This window comes from Rhinolophus ferrumequinum, chromosome 16 (assembly GCF_004115265.2).
Source record: "Rhinolophus ferrumequinum isolate MPI-CBG mRhiFer1 chromosome 16, mRhiFer1_v1.p, whole genome shotgun sequence".
NCBI lineage: Eukaryota > Metazoa > Chordata > Mammalia > Chiroptera > Rhinolophidae > Rhinolophus > Rhinolophus ferrumequinum.
The window spans coordinates 47,831,395-47,851,240 of NC_046299.1; the positions used below are offsets into that span (position 1 = coordinate 47,831,395).

General features: G+C 46.5%; 1 protein-coding gene across 4 annotated transcripts in view; it reads left to right on the plus strand.

Moving 5' to 3' along the window:
* The window catches only part of TSPAN15 (tetraspanin 15), a 51,096-nt gene extending 46,752 nt beyond the window's left edge, over positions 1-4,344 (plus strand). For 3 of the 4 annotated variants that reach the window (XM_033130991.1, XM_033130992.1, XM_033130994.1), the window contains 3 exons: positions 1,307-1,354; positions 2,766-2,882; positions 3,501-4,344. In XM_033130991.1, coding sequence (XP_032986882.1) covers positions 1,307-1,354; positions 2,766-2,882; positions 3,501-3,650 — 315 coding nt within the window. In that variant the 3' untranslated portion in view covers positions 3,651-4,344. The remainder of the gene's footprint in view (positions 1-1,306; positions 1,355-2,765; positions 2,883-3,500) is intronic. The other variant, XM_033130993.1, reaches the window with a different exon arrangement.
* The last annotated feature ends 15,502 nt before the right edge of the window (positions 4,345-19,846 follow it).

A 19,846-nucleotide genomic window follows, 5' to 3' on the forward strand; every position in this document is an offset into this window, starting at 1 on the left:
TGGGGTCCATGTTCACGGCTTAGAAGGACCAGAAATGCTGACCGACTCTAGCAGATGCTGGGTGATGCTGGGTGTCAGGGCACCTGGGCGCAGTTGAGACTGAGGGAGGTTATTTTGCCCACACACCAGGCCCTGCCATTTAGACTGATCTGGATGACGTCTGAGGTCCAGCTCTTTTGGAAGGAGAGTAGGCGCCCTTCCTTGCCTTTCCAGAAGCCAGGATTGTGAACAAAGTCCCTCCAGCCAGCGTTCCTGTGCTCTTCTGTGTGCTCGGCCTTGGGATAAGCACTTTATGTGTCTATCACACTCTGTGTTCAAAACGGCCCTATGAGGTGGGTTCACTGATCACCGTTGCTTATGGAAGTTGTCTAAGGAGCCTATTCAGGCATGCGTGCATTCATTCACTCAACAGATACTGAGTACCGCCGTGCGCCAGTCCCTCAGCAGCACGCCTAAGGCTGGGCACACAGCTTATAAGTGACAGAGCAGGATCTGGGTCAGATAACGTGATGCCAGAGGCCAAACTGCCACTTGATTGCCCTCCTGCTTCACTGCTGGCACCGCCGCACCCTCACCCCACAGCAGCTTTCCCTGAGACATGGAGGGATGGGCCTGGGGCATCTAGCTTTCTCTCACCTCGTAGGAGAAGGTTACACAGGATCACAGGCGTAGTGGGACGTACCTCTGCAGTCCTGTGACTTACGCTTGCTGGGAAGGGGTTTGATGGGGGCCGGGACCAACCACAGGATTTCCCTGTGCCTAGATTTATCAGCAGCTGGGCGTTGCTGAGAGCAACTCTCTTCCCAGGAAGGATCTTGGGTGTCATTACCACTGGTGGGGTCTGCAGGGGCAGGGAGTGTGGTTAGAGGTCCTGGCCCTGCCCTCAGGTAAACCACTGTTGGCCAGGGTCCTGGCTGTGGTCTGAGGTTTTCCTTCAGAAGAGCCGGTGGTGCAGGAAGAGCCTAGCCCCACCTCTGAGACAGGGCATCGTCACGTGAGCAGAGCCGTGCCTCTGGGGAGGCCACAGTGGGGAGCTTGGGTGGCACACTTTTCTCTGGTTCCTCGGCTGCTGCTGGTGGAGGAGTGTGATCCCCTCCAAGGGCCATGGAACTAGCATTCCCACCTTTCCTCCCTGGGCATGTCTTAGGGGGAGGCAGACTCAAGCCAGACAGCCTGGGTGGGAATCTTATCCCCATCCTTACTGGAAAGTTCTGTGCCTCAGTTCTTTCATTCATAAAACGGAGAGAATTAATAGTATCTTTGACAATAAGCACCATATGTTAGCTAACACACCTTTCTGTTTCAGACAGACGTTGTCAACACCATGTGTGGCTACAGAACTATTGACAAGGAGGTAATGTCTTTGAAATCTCTTTCTTCCAGAAAGGTTGCTTTTCCTGTCGCATCCCCAGGGTGATTGTGGGGAGGGGGGGTCCTAGGGGTGGGACTGACTCCTGGCTGCTGAGATTTCCCAACATTCCTGTCTATGAACAGGAGCTAGGACTGCCAGAATTTCCCACGCCTACTAGACTCAGAAGGGCTCAGGGAGCCAAGACCTCTCAGGCTGGGAGAGGGTGCCTGCCAGGGTTTGCTCAGCACCTGCTGTGGGCTTGTCTGTGAGGAATATGCCCCTGTGCCCAGCACCAACCTGCCTCTGCTCATACTGGCTGCCTCAGCCTGGGACCCAGGAGTCCCTGGAGGACAGAGAGCCCTCTGCGCGCTCCTCCCTGGGTCAGCTTCCTGGGCAACTCCCCTGGACTAGGTAGGAGAGAAGCTGGGGTGGTGCTGAGAAGGGCGCTCAAAATTAGGACGACTTGAGATGCCCCTGAGTAGTGAGTCCCAGACCAGCAGCAGCAGTACCCCTTCAGGAACTTGTCAGAAATGCACGTTCTTGGGTGAAGCCCAGCAGGTGATTCTGACACATTTAAGTTGGAGGGCCATAGACCAAAGCGGTTCTCAGGCCATCAGACCCAATGGCCAGTTTTATAGTAAACACTTCGTACTGCCCTACTTATTATCCCGAAATGAAATTCACAGGTAATTTAACCTACCTACGTATACAATTTCAAAACAAATAACATCATGATCTAACTGAGATGAGAAGAGAAACAAAACAATTTACAACCATATAACGTATTTCAACACGTAAATGCTCAGGTAACTAGATAGATCCAGCCAAAGAAAATGCATTCAGTCAGGTGCTTGCAGCTGCGACCTTGAGGGGTGTTATGTTGACAACTTACAGACCATGGGTGTTATTTTTGCAGTTGACATGGTTTGTTAAAAATGGTGACCAAGTCTTGATAAAGTTCTGCACAAAATAAAGTATAATGATTTCTTAATTTACCTGGTAGTTTTTCTGCAAAATTCAGTGTGTAGTAAAACCACACAACACACTTTGGTTTTTTACATGTGCCTGGAGTTAGGCTTTTAGATAACTATGGATAGGTTTTCACCCACACAAATGCCTGGATGACATCTAAGAGGCAGGCAGGCAGAGAAACTGTCGGTGAAGTAGGATTGCCCTTAGCTCTGAAGTCTCTCAGTCCCCGACCCCAATCGCTGTGACAACTAGAAGTGTCACTACAGCGTTCCCAGTACTCTAGGGAACAGTACTGCCCATTGAGACCCAGTGGCCTAGAATCACCTTCTCATGTTGCCTGTGAGAAACTGAGGTCCAGAGAGGTTAAGGGAGCGTGAGTGTGTGGCGGAGCTGGGACTGGGGCCCTGCCAGGCAGGTGCTCAGCCGGCCTCCTCGTGTGCAGCGCCTCAGCGTCCAGAATGTCATCTACGTGCGGGGCTGCACCAACGCCGTGCTCATCTGGTTCATGGACAACTATACCATCATGGCGGGCCTCCTGCTGGGCATCCTGCTCCCCCAGGTGGGCTGGGCCCCCCTCCTCTCAGGGAGGGGTGGTGGGTGGGCTGTGGGTTCAAGTAGTGTGGCTGGTGTTTACAGGGTGCAGAGGAGGTCCAAACAGGTGGGGTGAAGAAGGCTCTTGTGCCAGCAATCTGGGCTCACCCTGGGAGGGCTGGAGGGCTGGAAGGAGAGGGTGAGTGGCCGTATCATTGCTTGGAAAGCTCTTCTGAGTGCTTCACAAGCACTGCCTCCTTCAGTTCTGTGAGGGAGGTGCTATTATCATGCCCATTTCACAGAAGAGGGAACTGAGAGGCTCGGCCAGGTTAAGTGACTTGCCCAAGACCCCACAGATGGTGAGTGGCATAGCTGGGGTGGAGACAGGAATCCCAGAATGGAGACGCCTCTGCTGATGGGGCACGGGGAGGGTCTCGGGGATTTCCTGGGAGGGCTGAGGAGGACCCAGGCTAGGGCTGCTTGGGCAGTGAGGGTGCTGGGGAGAAGCCTGTGCTCTGGGGATTTTCCAGGTCACTGGTGCTATGAGCACTCCTGACTGGCTGGCTGGGTCTCCGGGAACTGCGGACTGCCAGAGAGGGCTGCCCGTATTCCCAGCAGGCTCACCCACCCTGCCCCTTCTCCTTAGTTCCTGGGGGTGCTGCTGACGTTCCTGTATATCACTCGGGTGGAGGATATCATCTCGGAGTTCTCTGTCACCGACGGGCTCCTGATGTCTGGTGCCAAGGCCAGCGTGGAAGCAGCAGGCACAGGATGCTGCATGTGCTACCCCAGTTAGGACTGGCCTGGGGCAGCAGCTCCAGCAGGACCGTGCCAGGATAGCACCACGTCATGTGGGTTGGACACGACCGTGGCTCCTTTCCCCACACTCAGCGCTGACCAAAGTCCAGGCTGTGTTTGCTCTGGTGGCTGGCTCAGGCCTCCCATGGCCACTGCCTCCCTGGAGGGCAGAGCCTGAGGCCCTCCCCAGCTCTGGGGTGGTGTGTGCCCACACTGCTGGGCGTGGGGAACAAGGGCGGCCCTTCCCTAGGCCTGGGCTGCCACCGGGGATGGCCAACTCAGCACTTAGCTCAGGGCCGCTTCGTTTCTGGCAGTGCCTTGGGTTCTGGTGTTCATGCCCCTCTGTGGGCAGTTTTATCGTGATTTGTAGAGAGACTTTGTAGAGAGACGAGAGCATGTGTGCCTCATGGTGAAGGAGCGGAGGCGTGCAGCCCCCGAGGCCCCAGTCCCTCAGCCGTGCCCCAGGTGTGAGGGGGCCCCATTTCCCAGCCTCCAGGTGCCTTGAGCCTTCCCCCAGGGCTGCTGTTTTGCTGACTCTGGGTTTGTTTGTTTTTTTACGTGATTTTGTAACGTTCATTTTGTAAGAGTTAACAGGAATTTCTGACTAATCAAAGCTGGGTGTTTCCCCATGCTCTCCACTCTTGCCCCTCCAAACCAGTTTATGAATCAAACAATAAAGACTTGATTTTTTGGTTTTTGTCTTTTCTTTGTGCTCTGTGGGTGGGGAGGGGGTGCAGAAGCCCTGCACATGGGTTTGTTAGCCCCTTGGTGGTGCAGGATTCAAGGCGTCCACCCTGGGGCAAAGATTTGGAACAGTTTGGGACTCTGAGAGACCGAGAAGGATCTGCAGCTGGCCCAAGGCTGCCTGCTCCCGGTTTGGAATAGCCTCTCCTATTCTTTGGTGTTGCTACTTAAGGAAGTGGATTTTCCCAGCTGTGCCTGGGGCCTGGGCCTGGAGCCTGCCCTTCCTGCTAGGAATTCGCTTGTGGGAAACCTCAGGGGAGGAGGCAGAGATGACAACACCTACTTTACAGACTGGGAAACTGCGGCCGAGCCACCTGTGGCATGAAGCTCCTCCTCCAGAAAGCGGGACAGAGAGGAACAAGGAAAGTCAGAGATCCGAGAAGGAGCAGTGCCCACAAATTCCCACAGGCTTTAGAACCAGAGCCACCCTCCCTCCTCCACTAAGCAGCTTATTCCCAGGTGGACAGTACGTAATGCCGAGCAAAACTTGGTGCTGGTTGCCCCCTGCTGGACACAGCAGGACCTGCATGGATCAATCCACCCAAGGCTTCCTGCCCCAAGACTTGAGTTCTAGATTTTCTATGAGGTTCTCAGTAGCCAGGGCATTAGAAATCAAACAGCAAGAGCCCCAGACCTGAAGAACTTAATCTAAGGGTGTTAAGGGAAATACCCATCACACTCAGGAGTTATGGGGTCAGATGCTTGGTCTGCCGTGTATGCAAGCCGGAGTTGTCTGATGTGTAAGAAAGAGCAGGATTTTCAAAAGGATAGAATAATGCAACAATAGCAAACACATTAGCGAGCATACTTTGTGTCTAAACTTGTACTTGTCTAAACATCTTACAGGTATTAATTCCTTTAACCCTCCTAACTGTATGTGGTAACTCATACCTTCATTTTATTGATGGAGAAATTGAGGCACAGAGCAGTTAAGTGGCTTGCCCAAGACACATGGCTGGTAACTGACAAAGCCATGCTGTGAACTCAGGTAGACTCTCATGGGACACTCAGCCCCTCTGCTCTATTGCCTCTGTTGCCTCATGTGGACACATGGTACTAGGTGTGCAAAACCAGGGACAGCTGCAGCCCCTCTTGCAGATATCTTTGTGGGGTGGCCACTGGAGCCTCTGCGTTGTCCCCATTTTGACCTCTGGATGCAAGGGTCAAACTCTGTGTCTGGCTAATGGCCTCCTGGCTCTCTGGCTCTGGTCTGAGGATACGCTCTGTGTTCAGACGGGAGCAGGACGCAGAGGCACCGAGGCGGCTTGGCACTGCACTGAGTCTATTTATCCAAAGTCATGTTACCCTGGAACCCGGAAACCTCTGGTCACCTTGTCCCCTTCTACCTCTCACACTGCTGTTTAGGTGGACCAGGGGTCAGAGGTTGGTGCTCTCATATGGCTGAGCGCCAGCATTCACTTTTCTTTTTGTCCAAACCTCATTCACTAACCTCTCCAGAAAGGAAACGGAGCACATAGAGAGGACTTGTTTTAGTCCTGTGGTTGGGGTGCCGCTCCTATTGCACCCATTTGTGCTTAAAAGCCAATGACATCATCTTGACCCACAAGGATGGAAGAATGACTCTCAAAACTAGTCCTCATCCTACACCATAGCACACATAGGAAATGACGGTATCAGTGCTTCCCACAGCAGTTGTGAAACTAGAGGAGATTTGTGGGCTTTGATTTTGGACCTGTTTGTTGTTATGTCATTGTAAGAAAAAAACAATAAAATGCATTAAGGAAGACTGGCTTCATATAAAAATTCCAAATACAAAATCCCCCAAATTTATTTTTTAACATAAACTAGTATACTCAACATAAACTGCACACATTTAGAGTGACAAATATATCATTAATGAAACCATCACCGTAAAAATGTTCCTCTTGTCCTTAGTAATTCCTTCTTTATAGGCCTCCCCATTCTGAGGCAACCATGGATCTTCTTTCTGTCTTTTTAAATTACTTTGTATTTTCTAAAATTTTATATACGTGGACTCATATAGTATATGCTCTGCTTTTTGTCTGGCTTCTTTCACTTAAGTATTTTAAGATTCATTTTGTAGCATGTATCAGTAGTCCATTTCTTTTTATTTCTGAGTAGTATTTCATTGTATGGATGTACTATAGCTTATTTATCCATTCACCTATTGATGGACATTTGTATTTTTTTTATTTGTTACTGTTATTACCAATAAAGCTGCTGTGAACATTTGTGTACATGTCTTTAATAGACATAACTATTTCCACTGACTGTATGGTCCTCCATAATCTGAATGTTCATGCTTAATCAATGAGATTATTATTATTGTTATTATTATTATTATTATTTCATAGTCATTTCTGATTAAAAAAATATGAAAAAAATAAACATATACTGTTGACCCTTGAACAACACAGGGGTTAGGGGTGTCAATCCCTCCATTGCAGTAGAAAATCCCAGAATACAACAATTATGTATAATGCCAGGGGTGTACTAGACTAATTGGGGTGAGTCACTGCATAAATTATACAAATGTCTAACCACTATGCTGTACACCTGAAACTACTATAAAATAAGATTGAATGTCAACTGAAAAAAAATAAAAGAAATCCCAGAATAATTTTTTTTAATTGGGGAATATTGGGGAACAGTGTGTTCTTCCAGGACCCATCAGCTCCATGTCACCATGTCAAGTCGTTTTTCTTTAAACCCAGTTGTGGGGGGCGCAGCTTCAGCTCCAAGTCCAGTCATTGTTTGCAATCTAGTTGTGGAGGGCGCGGCTCATTGGCCCATGTGGGACTCGAACCAGTGACCTTGAGTGTTATGAGCACCACTCTCTAACCACTGAGGTAACCGGCCACTCACCAGCGGCTCAGCTCCAAGCTCAAGCGGTTGCTTCTTACTGGTCCATGTGACCAGTGACCTTGGTGTTAAGAGCTCCCGCTCTAACCAACTGAGCCATCCTGCTGCCCACCCAGAATAATTTTTGACTCCCCCAAAACTTAAGGACAGGTGGCCCTTAGGATCTTGAGAGTCAATCAACCGAGAATCCAAAGCAGTATTTTTGATCTGTGGCGGGGAATCTGCGGTTGGGAATCTGCAGTTGGGAATGCAAAAATACTGTTTTCACCCCGCGATTGGTTGAATCTGCGGAATCGAAACCCTTGGATACTAAGGACTGACTAGTTACTGAGAAAAAAATTGGCTTGTAAGTGGACCCACGCAGTTCTAACCCATGGTGTTCAAGGGTCCACTGTACTTTCACTTCTCTTGGGTAAATATCTTGGAGTGGAAGAGCCGGATCATATGGTAAGTGCATGTCTAACTTTTTAAGAAACTGCCAAAGCATTTTCCAAAATGGTTGCATGATTTTCTCTCCCCATGAGCAGTGTAGAGTATCAGGCCGCTACATCCTTGCCAGTAGTTGATATGGTTGGTCTTTTAAATTTTAGTCATTCTAATGGGTGTATGGTGATAGCTCATTGTGGTTTTACTTTGCATTTCCTTAATAATTAATTATGTTAAGCATCTTTTCATGGGCCTATTTGCTATCCATGTAATTTCTTTGGTGAAGCATTTGTTTAAATCTTTCAAAAAATTGTATTATTTGTTTTCTTATTATTGAGTTTTGAAAATTCTGTATACATTCTTTATACAAATATTTTATCAGATATACAATTTGCAAATATTTTCTCCCGGTCTCTGGCTTGTCTTTTCATATCTAAGAAATCTTTGCCTAACCCAATGTCACAAAGGTGACCTATATTTTCCTTTAGAAGTTTTTGTAGTTATGTAAAATGATTACATTTGGGTCAATGGACCATTTTGAGTTAGTTTCTATATATGATGTAATATATTAACTGAAATTCATTTATTTGTATATGGATAGCCAATTGCGCGAGCACCATTTGTTGGAAGATTATCTCTTTCCACTGAATTGCCTTTGTACCTTTGTTGAAAATCAATTGTCCATGTATGTGTGGGTTTATTTCTGGATTCTCTGTTGTCTTTCATTCAATGCTGAATGGAAAGTGTGAGGCTGAATATCCTTGTCTTATTCCTGACTTTAGATGGAAAGCATTCAGGTTTTCATTATTAAGTATGTCAGATGTAGGTTTTTCATTGGTTGAGGAAATTCTCTTATATTTCTAGTTTACTAAGAATTTTCATCAAGAATGGATGTTGGATTTTGTCAAATGCTTTTTCTGCATCTTTAAAATGTGTTAATATGGTGAATTACATTGACTGATTTTCAAATGTTAAATCAACTTTGTATCCCTGGATTAATATTATTGTTGGGTTGGATTTGCTAAAATTTTATTTAGAACGTTTGCACCTATGTTCAGGAGGGTTATTGGACTGTAGTTTTGTAATGTCTTTGTCCGGTTTAGGTATCAGAGGAATAGTGGCTTCATATAATTAGATGGGAATTATTCCTTCCTTTTCAATTTTCTAGAAGTTTGTATAGAGTTGGTATTCTCGCTTTAAAAGTTTGACGAGATTCACCTGTGAAGCTACCTGGGCCTGGAGCTTTCTTTGTAGGAAGATGTTAAACTATAAACCCAATTTCTTTAATAGATGTAAGGCTATTTAGGTTGTTTATTTCTTCTTGAGAGCTTTGGTAGTTTAGTCCTCCAAGGAATTTGTTCATTTCACCTAAGATGTCAAATTGGTGACATAAAGTTGTTCATATCATTCCCTTATTATCTTTTTAATATCTATACAATCTGTAGTGGTTACATCTTTTTATTTTTATTTATTTGTTTTTTTAAAGATTTTATTGGGGAAGGGGAACAGGACTTTATTGGGGAACAGTGTGTATTTCCAGTGCTTTTTCCAAGTCACGTTGTTGTCCTTTCAATCTTAGTTGTGGAGGGCGCAGCTCAGCTTCAGGTCCAGTTGCCGTTGCTAGTTGCAGGGGGCGCAGCCCACCATCCCTTGCGGGATTCCCACTGGCCCATGTGGGAATCGCACCAGCAGCCTTCAAGCGTTAGGAGCACGGAGCTCCAACCTCCTGAGTCACTGGGCCAGCCTACGTCTCTTTATTCTTGATATTGGCAATTTGAATTTTCTCTTTTCCATTAGTTTGGCCAGGGGTTTATCAAGTTTACTGATCTTCTCAAAGAACCACCTGGATCATTCTCATGCATATATAAATGAGCTATTCCTAGTCCTTTCTGAAAACAAACAAATAAGCAAACCTCTCTTGCTCTTACTACCCCTCCAGCCACTGCCCTATTTTTCTCCTTCCCTTCGCAGCAATCACTTTGAGTGTACATATTGTCTCTGAGTTCTCTCCTCTCCTTCACTCTCAAACCTCCCTAATTAGACTCTTGTCCCCACTCTGCCATCTGAATTGCTCGTATAAATATCACCAGTGACCTCCTCGTGGTTAAGTCCAATGTTCTCTCCTTATCTCCTTGACTTGTCACAGCTCTTGGTCAGCTGATCACCCTCTTCTCCTTGAAATGCTTTCTTGTTTGTCTTCTGAGACAGCAACCTTGCCTGGTGTTTCTCTTCTGTGGCCAGCCCTTCTCAGTCTCACCCCTTATCCGTTCTTCCCCCCACTTTCCTAGTATCTGAGGGCCTCATCTGTCTTTTTTCTCACGCCCATGGTGACATCCTTCAGCCTCATGGTTTTAAAAACTCCCAAAATGACCTTTCTCCCTTGGACTCATGTATCTACTGACTACTCAACATGTCTGCCTGAATGTCTAATAGCAATAGACCCACACCTAAAATATCCAATCCTGACTCCTCATACCCCCCCAAGGCTGCCCCTGCAGCTGTCTTCCACATCTCAGGGAACGACCATCCCAGCCTTCCTTGCTTAGGCCGAAGAGTCAGACTCCTTGTTCCTTGAAAGCACCAGGCCTTTGTGTGTTGTTTCCTCTGCCTGACGTGCTCAGCCCTCAGAGCTCAGCATGGCTGGCTCTCACTTTCATCTGGTCAAATGTCCCCGCCTTGGTGAGACCGTCTTTGGCCACCCTTGATAAAACTGCAGACTCCTTCCTTAATTAATTCACTGTCTCCTTTCCCAGCTTTGTTTTTCCTCTTAGCACTTATCACTATGTAACTGCTATATAGTTTACTTACTTACCTTGTTTATTTTCTGTGTCTACTATTGGAGTAAAAGCTCCACAAAGGTGGGAATTTTTGTGTATTTTGTTCATCACTTGTCTTAGCTTAGGGTTCTCCTGAAAGCTGATCTAGAGACACATGCTTCATATGGATAATTTGTCTGGGAAGTGATCCCAGGGAGCAGGAGTGAGGAACAAGGGGAAAAGAAACAAGGAAGAAGAGGAAGCTGCTCTAAGAATGCGTGATTGCATCAGCTGTCACAGTGGGGTTGCTGACCCCCCAGGACCCCAATGAGGAGGCTTGTGAATGAACTCCCCACCCAGGGCATGAAAGAGGGGGAACATTTTTCCCTCAACTCCCATGAGTCAAGAGGGGCCCCACAGGCATGAGCTCCCCTGCACTTTGGGTTGCACCTGCATGAGTACCACGCAGGCATTTCAAACCCTGGCCTCAGAGGAGCCCCGGGGCAGCCTGGAGATTAGGCATGGCCCCTGCACACCTGCTGCAGCCATGGATGGAATACAGTACGAGGCCACGAGGATTTGGAATGGAGCATAGCGGAGTCTAGTCCCCACTGTATCCCCAGCTCCTAGCCCAGTGCCTGCCGCAGTAACAGATCAGAGTTGTTGAATGAGGGAAAAGAAGGAATGGGAATGAGCTGGGGAGATACGATCCATGGGGAAATACCCCCGACAGCTGACAGCCGGGCCCGTACCTAGCCTTTGTCCCAGACAACCCAGGGGACTGGATGGGCCAACGCCCATGGCCTGAATACTAGGAGGGGCTGTGGCCATGCTGGGACCTTGGCATGCACGTGAACTCCAGCCTCCTGATCTCTGAGAGGACAGCCCCTTCTTTGGGTGACCTCTGTCCACCGGCCCACAGAGTCAATCAAGTAACAACTGCGCCTTTCTCATGCTTATTGTAGGTCAGCTCTGGGCTCATCTCTTTTCATCCATAATGGTCCATAATAACTATGTAATGCAAAAGGAAATGGGGATCAAGAGGGTTAAGGACGTGCCTAGGGACCCCACCTAGGAAGTGGGACAGCCAGGATTTGAACACATCTGACTCCAAGGCCCTTATTTCTCCAAACTGTGCTAGCCTGGCATTTGAGGTCCTATCTGCCACTCTGGCCTCATCCCTGATCTCTCGCTCCAGTCAGCAGGTCCCTGAACTTACCCAGTTCATTCTTAGCTCACATGGTTCTACCTATCATCTCACCAGAAAGATCGTTCTCAAGTCGTCCACATTTCCCCCACCCCCATCTTCTGAGTCTCACTTCAATTCTCTGTGTGGAGGGTCTTATTTTATGATCATCCATCCATTTTGCAGATGAGGGAAACTGAGGCCAGACTAGTTTAGTAAGTTGTATGCCAAGGGGCTCTGCCAGGAACCCCAGAGCCTGGCTCCAGCCCCGGCCCTGCCTACCATCCTTCTGGGGCATAGGAAGCACCCAGAAACATTATGGGACTTTTAGCTCTAGCAAGGGGTCCTGGCTCACCATAGTCTGTGAGTCCTTGGAGCAAGCCTGAGTTTTCAGTGCTGAGAGCCCAGGAAGCCACAAGGCACAAGTCTTCTGCCATGGCTGTATGTCGCCACTAGATGGCGCTGCCAGCCCACTGCTTGGAGTCCTGCACTCAAACTCCATCCTCTCCATGGCTCAGAGTTCAGGCTGCTGTGGCACAGCTAGAATGTGCCTCCCATCCCCTACCCTAAAGGAGCCGGCCACAAGGTAAGGGAGTCTAAAATACTATACGTACTTGCATATAGTAGTTGCTCAATAAATAATCGTTAAATGAATGACCATTCTAAGAAGTTGGCGTAGATGAGATTTTTCCATCCCTGTTTTATAGACTAGGAAACCGGGTATTAACAATAGTAATAGATTACTATTATTGACTATCATTAGGTCACTATGTGTGTGTGTGTGTGGGCTCCCTGCTTAGCACATTTGTATTCTTCATCATACCGTGTTTCCGCGAAAATAAGACCTAACCGGAAAATAAGCCCTAGCAGATTTTTCAGGATGACATCCCTTGAACATAATCTCTCATGCGTCTTTTGGAGCCAAAAATAATATAAGACCTGGTTTTATTTTTGGGGAAACATGGTATTTGTCTCAGCAATGAGGCAGGTGTTCTAATACTCCCATTTTGCAGGCAAGAACACTGGGGCTTAAGAGAGGCCAGTGAAGGGGGATAAAGGGAAGGACCAGGATTGGAGCCCTCCACCTGCATCTGATCAGAATCACCTGTTGGTCCTGTGCCGCCGCCTTCCCCATCCCAAACAGGACCCCAGGTGAAACCCCTTACCCGGCTCAGCCAGCACAGCCTCAGCCCTGGGCATGATCCAACCACCAGAGGGAGTCCCGGCTGTTAGAGAGCCACAGAAGGGGCTAGAATGAGGCTGGGGAGGGTGGCAGGATTTCAATGCCAGAACAAGCAGTGCGGGCACCTGGGTTCGGGAGGACAATCTCTTCCTTTGTGAAAGATGGATAACCGCCCCCACCTGGCCTGATGGGTCACTGTGGATGACATGAGACCACACATGTCAAGTGTTTTGTGAGGACTCAGCACCCAAGCCCTGGCCCCTCACACTGGGGAGTCCACACTAACAAGCAACAGTCGTAATACAGTGGTCATGGAATATATTATCTATCTACTGATTGGTTTTGCTGCTATGAGTCTCCCCCACAGACAAGTTCTGCTTCCTGCATTGCCATCTCCCCAAGTGCTCAAATTGCCATGTCTGGTACATGGTGGGTGCTCAATAAACAGGTGCTGACTGACGGAATGGAAGTGGCCTGATATGTGGCCCCTGGGACTCGCTGGGCTCCTTGTACCCCCACCCCCCAAACATCGGAAGGCAAGTCTCGAGGTGATGCACTACCTTACAGGCTGTCAGCCTCGTCAAAATTTTGTCCCTTTCTGGGCCTCTCTCTCTTCCTCTCCAGAGCTCAAGGGGTGGCCATGCCAGATGTAAGGATGCCCTATAATGCCATCTGTCACCCTGTCCCTGGCTGTACTGCCTCCTTTCTCCCTGTGCTCCTGTTTCCTTTCCTCCTGTCGCCAAAGTAAACCTGGCATAGCTGCCCCTCCTCCTTCCAATATCCAAGGAAAACCTAGTGAAATCGCTGCAAATGGAAAAATATCCGCATCCACTTAAGAAACTAAGCCTGTGCTGGAGGCAGATCTTGCAGCAATTTCTAGCCAGGACCCAGACTAAGTCACTATTGGCGAGGGGCTGGTGGGGCTCAGCCTCCTGGGTGGGGTTTTCATGACTGGCCTGAGCTGTCCTCCTGATGCTGATTTGGGCGACGCTGGGGAGCCTCTGGAGCAAGGCAGCTGAGGTCCCCTCAGAACCATTTGGGCCCTGTGAGCAGCATGAGTGGGCCTCAGAAACCAATTCCAGTGAGAAGAGCCACTCAGAGGCTCCCGGCCCATGTTGCCAGGACTAGAACAGGTGTCCCACCCAGAAGGGGAAGCAGCATGTGGAGACGACTGGCCAGGGCCTGGCAGAGCACCTCATACCCCAATATCTACCACCCAAGGAAGATTCCACCAGGATCTGAAGGGGGCCAGGGTGATCCCTGCATCCAACAAAGGCCCATAGAAAGAACTCTTCATTAGAGGAGCAGTCACTAGGAGGGAGAAAATGGGCCTATGGAAACAGATGCAGCAAAGGGAAAGGAAGGATGAGAGGGCAAAGGCTGCATCCTACGTCCCTGTAGTTCTAGAACTTCACAAGACACATGGTAGGTGCTCAGTAAATGTTTGTTGAATGAATATGTGACAGAGTATAACCTTCCTCAGCAGTAGATTTTACTTGCAAAATTAGAATATTTGTACTTCAGGCTCTATTTAGGCACAAGAGAATACTGCTTCTATTAAATAAAAAATGCAGTAGTGAGTTACAATTTGCATTCGATGCAATAAATAGTAGATCTGAACGTATAAAAACCAAGTGAAAGGTACAAAGGAGCCGATGGAGAAACATTCCCAGGATGTAAAGGAAAAGGATAAGGACAGAGCGTTGCTGAGAACATACAGAGACAAGCGCCACAGAAGCCTCAAGCAGATCTGTGGCTGCGTGGGGTTAGGGTGGGGGTACAGGAGTTTGGGGGGTGATGGCTAAATGGCATGGGTTTCTTTTTGACTGATGAAAATATTTTATATTGACTGTGATGACGGTGGTACATTTCCGTAAGTATACTAAAAACCTTTGAGTTGTGTACTTTAAATGGGTGACTTGTTTGATACGTGAATTATATTTCAACAAAGCTGTTAAAAATCTATGACTTGGCAATGAGACATGTCTAGATAGTTTTACGGTTGATTACAGTATTAATAAGTCAGTAACAGCTACTCTAACTTTCCACACAATAGAAATCTCCAGAGCTTAACACAATAGAAATTTATCTTTTAAGCGCTTAGAGACCAAAATAGGTGTTCCTCATTGGTGGGTGGCTGCCTCTCAATGGTGATGCAAGAATCCATGTTCCTTCCATCCTGTGTCTCCACCATCTTCAACAGATAGCTTCCAAGGTCGTTGCAAAAAAAAAAAAAAAAAAAAAGGAAAGAGCAAGGAAGATGGAAAATTGGAGGTTTTATGGCCCAGGACTAGAAGGGGACTGTTTTGCCCCATTTCATTAGCCAGAACTCGGTCACATGTTTAATAGGTGGGGCTGAGAAATGTAGTATAGTGTGGGCCCAGGAGGGAGAAGAAATGTTGAATTCTAACCAAATGTTAAAGAACCGAAACTTCCTGTTATTCAAACTGTTCCAGATTATTAAGAAAGATCGAAAGCCCCTCCAATCCACGTTATAACAAAACTTGATGAGTATGGTACCAAAAAAAAACTATAGACCAATTTCACTTAAGAATATATGTACAAAAATTCTGAGTATGCAAGATTAAAAATCAGGACATCTATCAACATAAGTGAAGAGTAATAGAAAAGACAAAGATCACACACTTCTATCAATAACTGCTAAAAATAATACTGATGAATTCCATAGTCGTCCCTATCAACAATTCTAACACAGGAATGCTAAGGATATTACTAGACATGATAAATTTAGGCTTGGAGTGGCATAAAAATTGTTCAGGACAGGAACAATAAAGTAAAGAGCTGATCCAGATAGAAGTGGGCTGAGAGAAACATCTAGGAAATATGAATAAACAAGCCACCAGATTTTTAACACTATATAAAAACAACAGAAGAGAGAGTTATATGATAAAATATATGTTGAACCATGCCTCCTTCTAAACGTTTGGGAAAACCAATTCCACGTAAAAATAAACAACCAAGAAATAAGTACTGAAGCCAAATCTTACTCAAATTTATTATGAGAGAAAAAGAGAATAAGGAACAGTATAATATCACTACAGACAATAAAAGCATTCCAGAGAAACAAACCTACAACGAAAAGTATAAAACTGTAATCTACTATTTCAAAGTGATAAAAAATACATTAAGAAATTGAAATAAAATGTGAAAGAGTAACTTAAATTAGAATTAGAAAAATCTGAAATGTGGTGACCAAACTCCCGAAAAGAATTAGAAATAAAAGAAAAAGTGTCACTTCATAAATTAAGACTAAAACAGAAGGAACATAACAGTGAAAAAACACAACAGATAATGCATTAAGAGAAAAAGAAGGTGACAAATATTGAAGATGGGCAAAGAAGATCCAACATATCCCTGAAGAAGAAAACCAAAATACAGCTACAGTACAAAAACTATTATTCAAGAAAACATCCTTGAAATAATAATAAAAAAAAGATTAGAAGGTATGTTTTGGAAAAAAACACACCACATATCTGAGAATATCAACCCAGAATGAACAACACCAAAAACATACTATAGGAAAATTACTGGACTTTGAAGAAAAAGAAAAATTCTCTGGTTATCTACTTTAAAGTACAAAAGCAGAGATAAACTGTTCTCAACATGCAAGAACTCAGAGCATATTGCTCCCATGACCCCCTCCTAAGGAATCTATTAGAGAATGAGCTTCAGAGAAGCAGAATGACCAGAGACATCAGCACAAAGACTGATGGTGAATGTTAAATATATAGTTACTTATAGAATGCAATGGCTATATTACATAATTATAATACACAGATAATGGGGGCAGGAGGAGGAAGGGAGAGCATATGAAAAAATACTTTAAACCATTTTCAATAATCATATTGGTGGTAGTGTTAGTATTGCTATGTGTGCAGAGTGGGGTTGAAGCACAGGAGCGTTTATGGGATATTCTGAACTTTTCATTGCCTGTGTATTGGTGACAAGGAATCTTGATATGAAAGAAAGGAGATACAGATGTAACATCGTAGAGGTTAAATAAAAACTCTAACATTGGATTTGAATTGGAAGATCCAGTATTTCATCTTAAAATATTTATATATTCTTTGTTTATATTTTCTAACTGTCCACTGAAAAGACCTAAGAACAATGATCAAGTCAGCAGCAGTGAGTATTCCTAAGACCTGGATTATAATGTTGAAATACTATTTCCCATGGAAAGAAGCCAGGGCTTAGGAAAAATGGCAGATTCCTAGTTTGGGACAGGAAACATTAGAGTCTGGAACATCATGTCATACTAGACAGAGAGGTTATCAGGTTACTACGGTTGTGTCAGAAGCATCAGGAGCCAACCTGAAGAGGCCCCACTGGTCAAAATGGGACAATCTGAGCTTCAATGAGGATAATAATTATAATGGATTGAAGTCTGTCAAAGGTTGTTGTTTTTTTTTTAATTTTTATTGGGGAATAGTGTGTTTTTCCAGGACCCATCAGCTCCAGGTCAAGCCGTTGTCTTTGATTTACTTGTAGAGGGTGCAGCTCACTGGCCCGTGTGGGAATCGAACCGGTGACCTTGGTGTTATGAGCAGTGTAGATAGGCTTGGAACAGAGCCTATCTAACCACTGAGCAAACCATTCCATCCTGAACTGAAGTCTATCAAAGTTTAACCCATGAGGTCATAATGATGCTAAAACAAACAAACAAACAAAAAACCAAAAAAACCCCACAAAACTAATTTGTCTCTTTTGGAAGATGACAGAGAAACAATTAATTGTCTTAAAGCCTGATAGCTAAAGGAAAATAATTAAGCATTTATACTGCTTTTCTTATCTGAATATTACCTGGAGTAACCAAATAATAAATAAGTAAAACTATTGCTTTATAAAATTATCTCAGCTGATAAATGGAATATCTGGTGTAATTTGGGAGCTTCCATCCTCTTCCTCAACCACAAAACATTTTTCCTATTAGCGTGCTTGGTATCTAAAATGCCTCCATCAGAGACCAGCCCTGGGTCCAAGGCACCAGAGCATTTAAAGGAGGCTGGCTCGTGCCCCACAGGATCCAAGGCCTGGAGATAACCAGAACATGGTCCCTGGAAGAGAAAGTGTAGAGCCTGTTGAGTGGGTTGGGGTCCGTAAAGGAACCATGAAGGCTCAAACTATCATGGTGGCCAATGAGGATGGGCAAGAGCTTGAAACCAACCTTCACCCCACTTCAGAAGAGGGTAAACCCCAGCTCCTGGCATGTAGTACCAAGCCATCAAACCACCAGTCAAATTCATTTCAAGAACTGCCTCCACCAGGTAACGTTTCCTGATTCCACCTTTCTCCTCCTCTGGCCTCCTGCCCCTGTACCATAGAGCTGGGGGTACATGACAGCCGGAAGGATTCTGGGACAAGGGACAGTGAACCAGCACAGTGTTTACTGTAAGCCAGATACAGTTCTAAGCATATTACTTGTTTAACTCTGCTTTAGTTATTCTTTGCTGTGTAACAAACCATCTCAAAATTCAGTGGCTGAATTATCCCTCACAGTTCCATAGGATGACAGGATTCAGCTGGGCGGTTCTTCGGCTGGTCTTCCTCGCAGTGTCTCTTGCAGTTACAGTCAAATACAGTTGGACCTGGGGTCATTTGGAGGCTCAGCTAGGATACTCAGCTGTTGGGAGGGCTGGTCCTTGCTCCTTCCTCATGTAGTCTCGGGGCCTCTCCTCAAGTGTTCTATCCAGGTAGCGTCTCCTCCAGCGCGGCAGCTAGACTCTTCTGTGGCAGCTCAGGGCCATGCCTTCCAAAAGGGTGAAGCAGAAGCTGCTCGTCCTCTTAAAGACTAGGCTTGGCACAGCAACACTCTTTCCACATTCTATTAGTCTCAGGGCAGCCCAGGTTCAATGTTGGAGGGGACGATCCAGAACTGTGGATTGTTGGCAGCTGTGTGTGGAGACCAGCCCACCAACCTGTTGAATCCTCCAACAGTCCCCTCAAGGTAATTGCAATTATCAGCCCCACTTTACAGATGAGGAAACTGAGACACAGAGAAAGGTAAAATCAATTGAGGAAAGGCACAGATGTCCTGTGGTGGGGCCCAGAAAGGGAAGTCTCGGGAAGTTTCATAAGGAGAGGCACTAGACCAAAAAGCAGGCGTCTTTCAGGAGAACAAATGAGGTGACGGCAGGGGAGGAGCACTCAGCCCTGCAGGCATGACATGTGAAAGTCACCATAGCACACGCGGGACTTTGCTAGTGGCTGGGGCACAGGATGTTAAGAAGGGGCCAACAGTGGGTGGGCGGGAGCAGTACGCAGGCCTGGCTCGTGCTTCAGAAGGTGGACTTGACGGTCATGGGAGCCACCGAGGAGTTTGTAAGCAGGAGGGAGACGGTCAGGACTTTGTTAATGCCCGTTCCTCTGGCAGCTGTGAGAAGGCGGATTGAAGGGAGCAAGGCAGGAGGCAGGGGAAGCCATTAGGAAATGTATTTGTTTGTCTGGACTATTGTAACTAAGTACCAATTACGAGTGTCTTAGAACAGCACAAGTTTATTGTCTCAATGTCCTGGTGGCTACAAGTCTGGCATCCAGGTGTTGGCAGGGCCACGTTCCCTCTGAAGTGTTAGGGGAGGATCCGTGCTGCTCTTCTCTTCTAGCTTCTGGTAGTTTCTGGCTGTGGCAGCATGACTCATCTTCGCATGGTGTTCTCCCTGTGTGCTTGCCCTTTTTATAAGGACACCACTCATATGGATTAGGGGCCCACCCTGCTCCAGTGTCACCTCATCCTAGCTAATGACATCAGCAAAGACCCTATTTCCAAAGAAGATCACATTCTGAAGTACTGAAAGGTCAGGACTTCGACATACAAATTTTTTTGGGGGGGGTCACAATTCAACCCATAGCATAACACGCCAGAGGGCATGGCTGGCTCGAGGTAGGGGCTCTCACAGGTGGGTTTAAGGTCTAGAGATCTGGGCAAGTGGGTAGAGATGTTTAGGTGATGGACCTTGGGGTCTGGGCTTCGCAGGGGATGCAGTGTGACCAGGAGGGCCGGGGTGGGTCTTGGAGAAGGTGAAATCAACTAGACT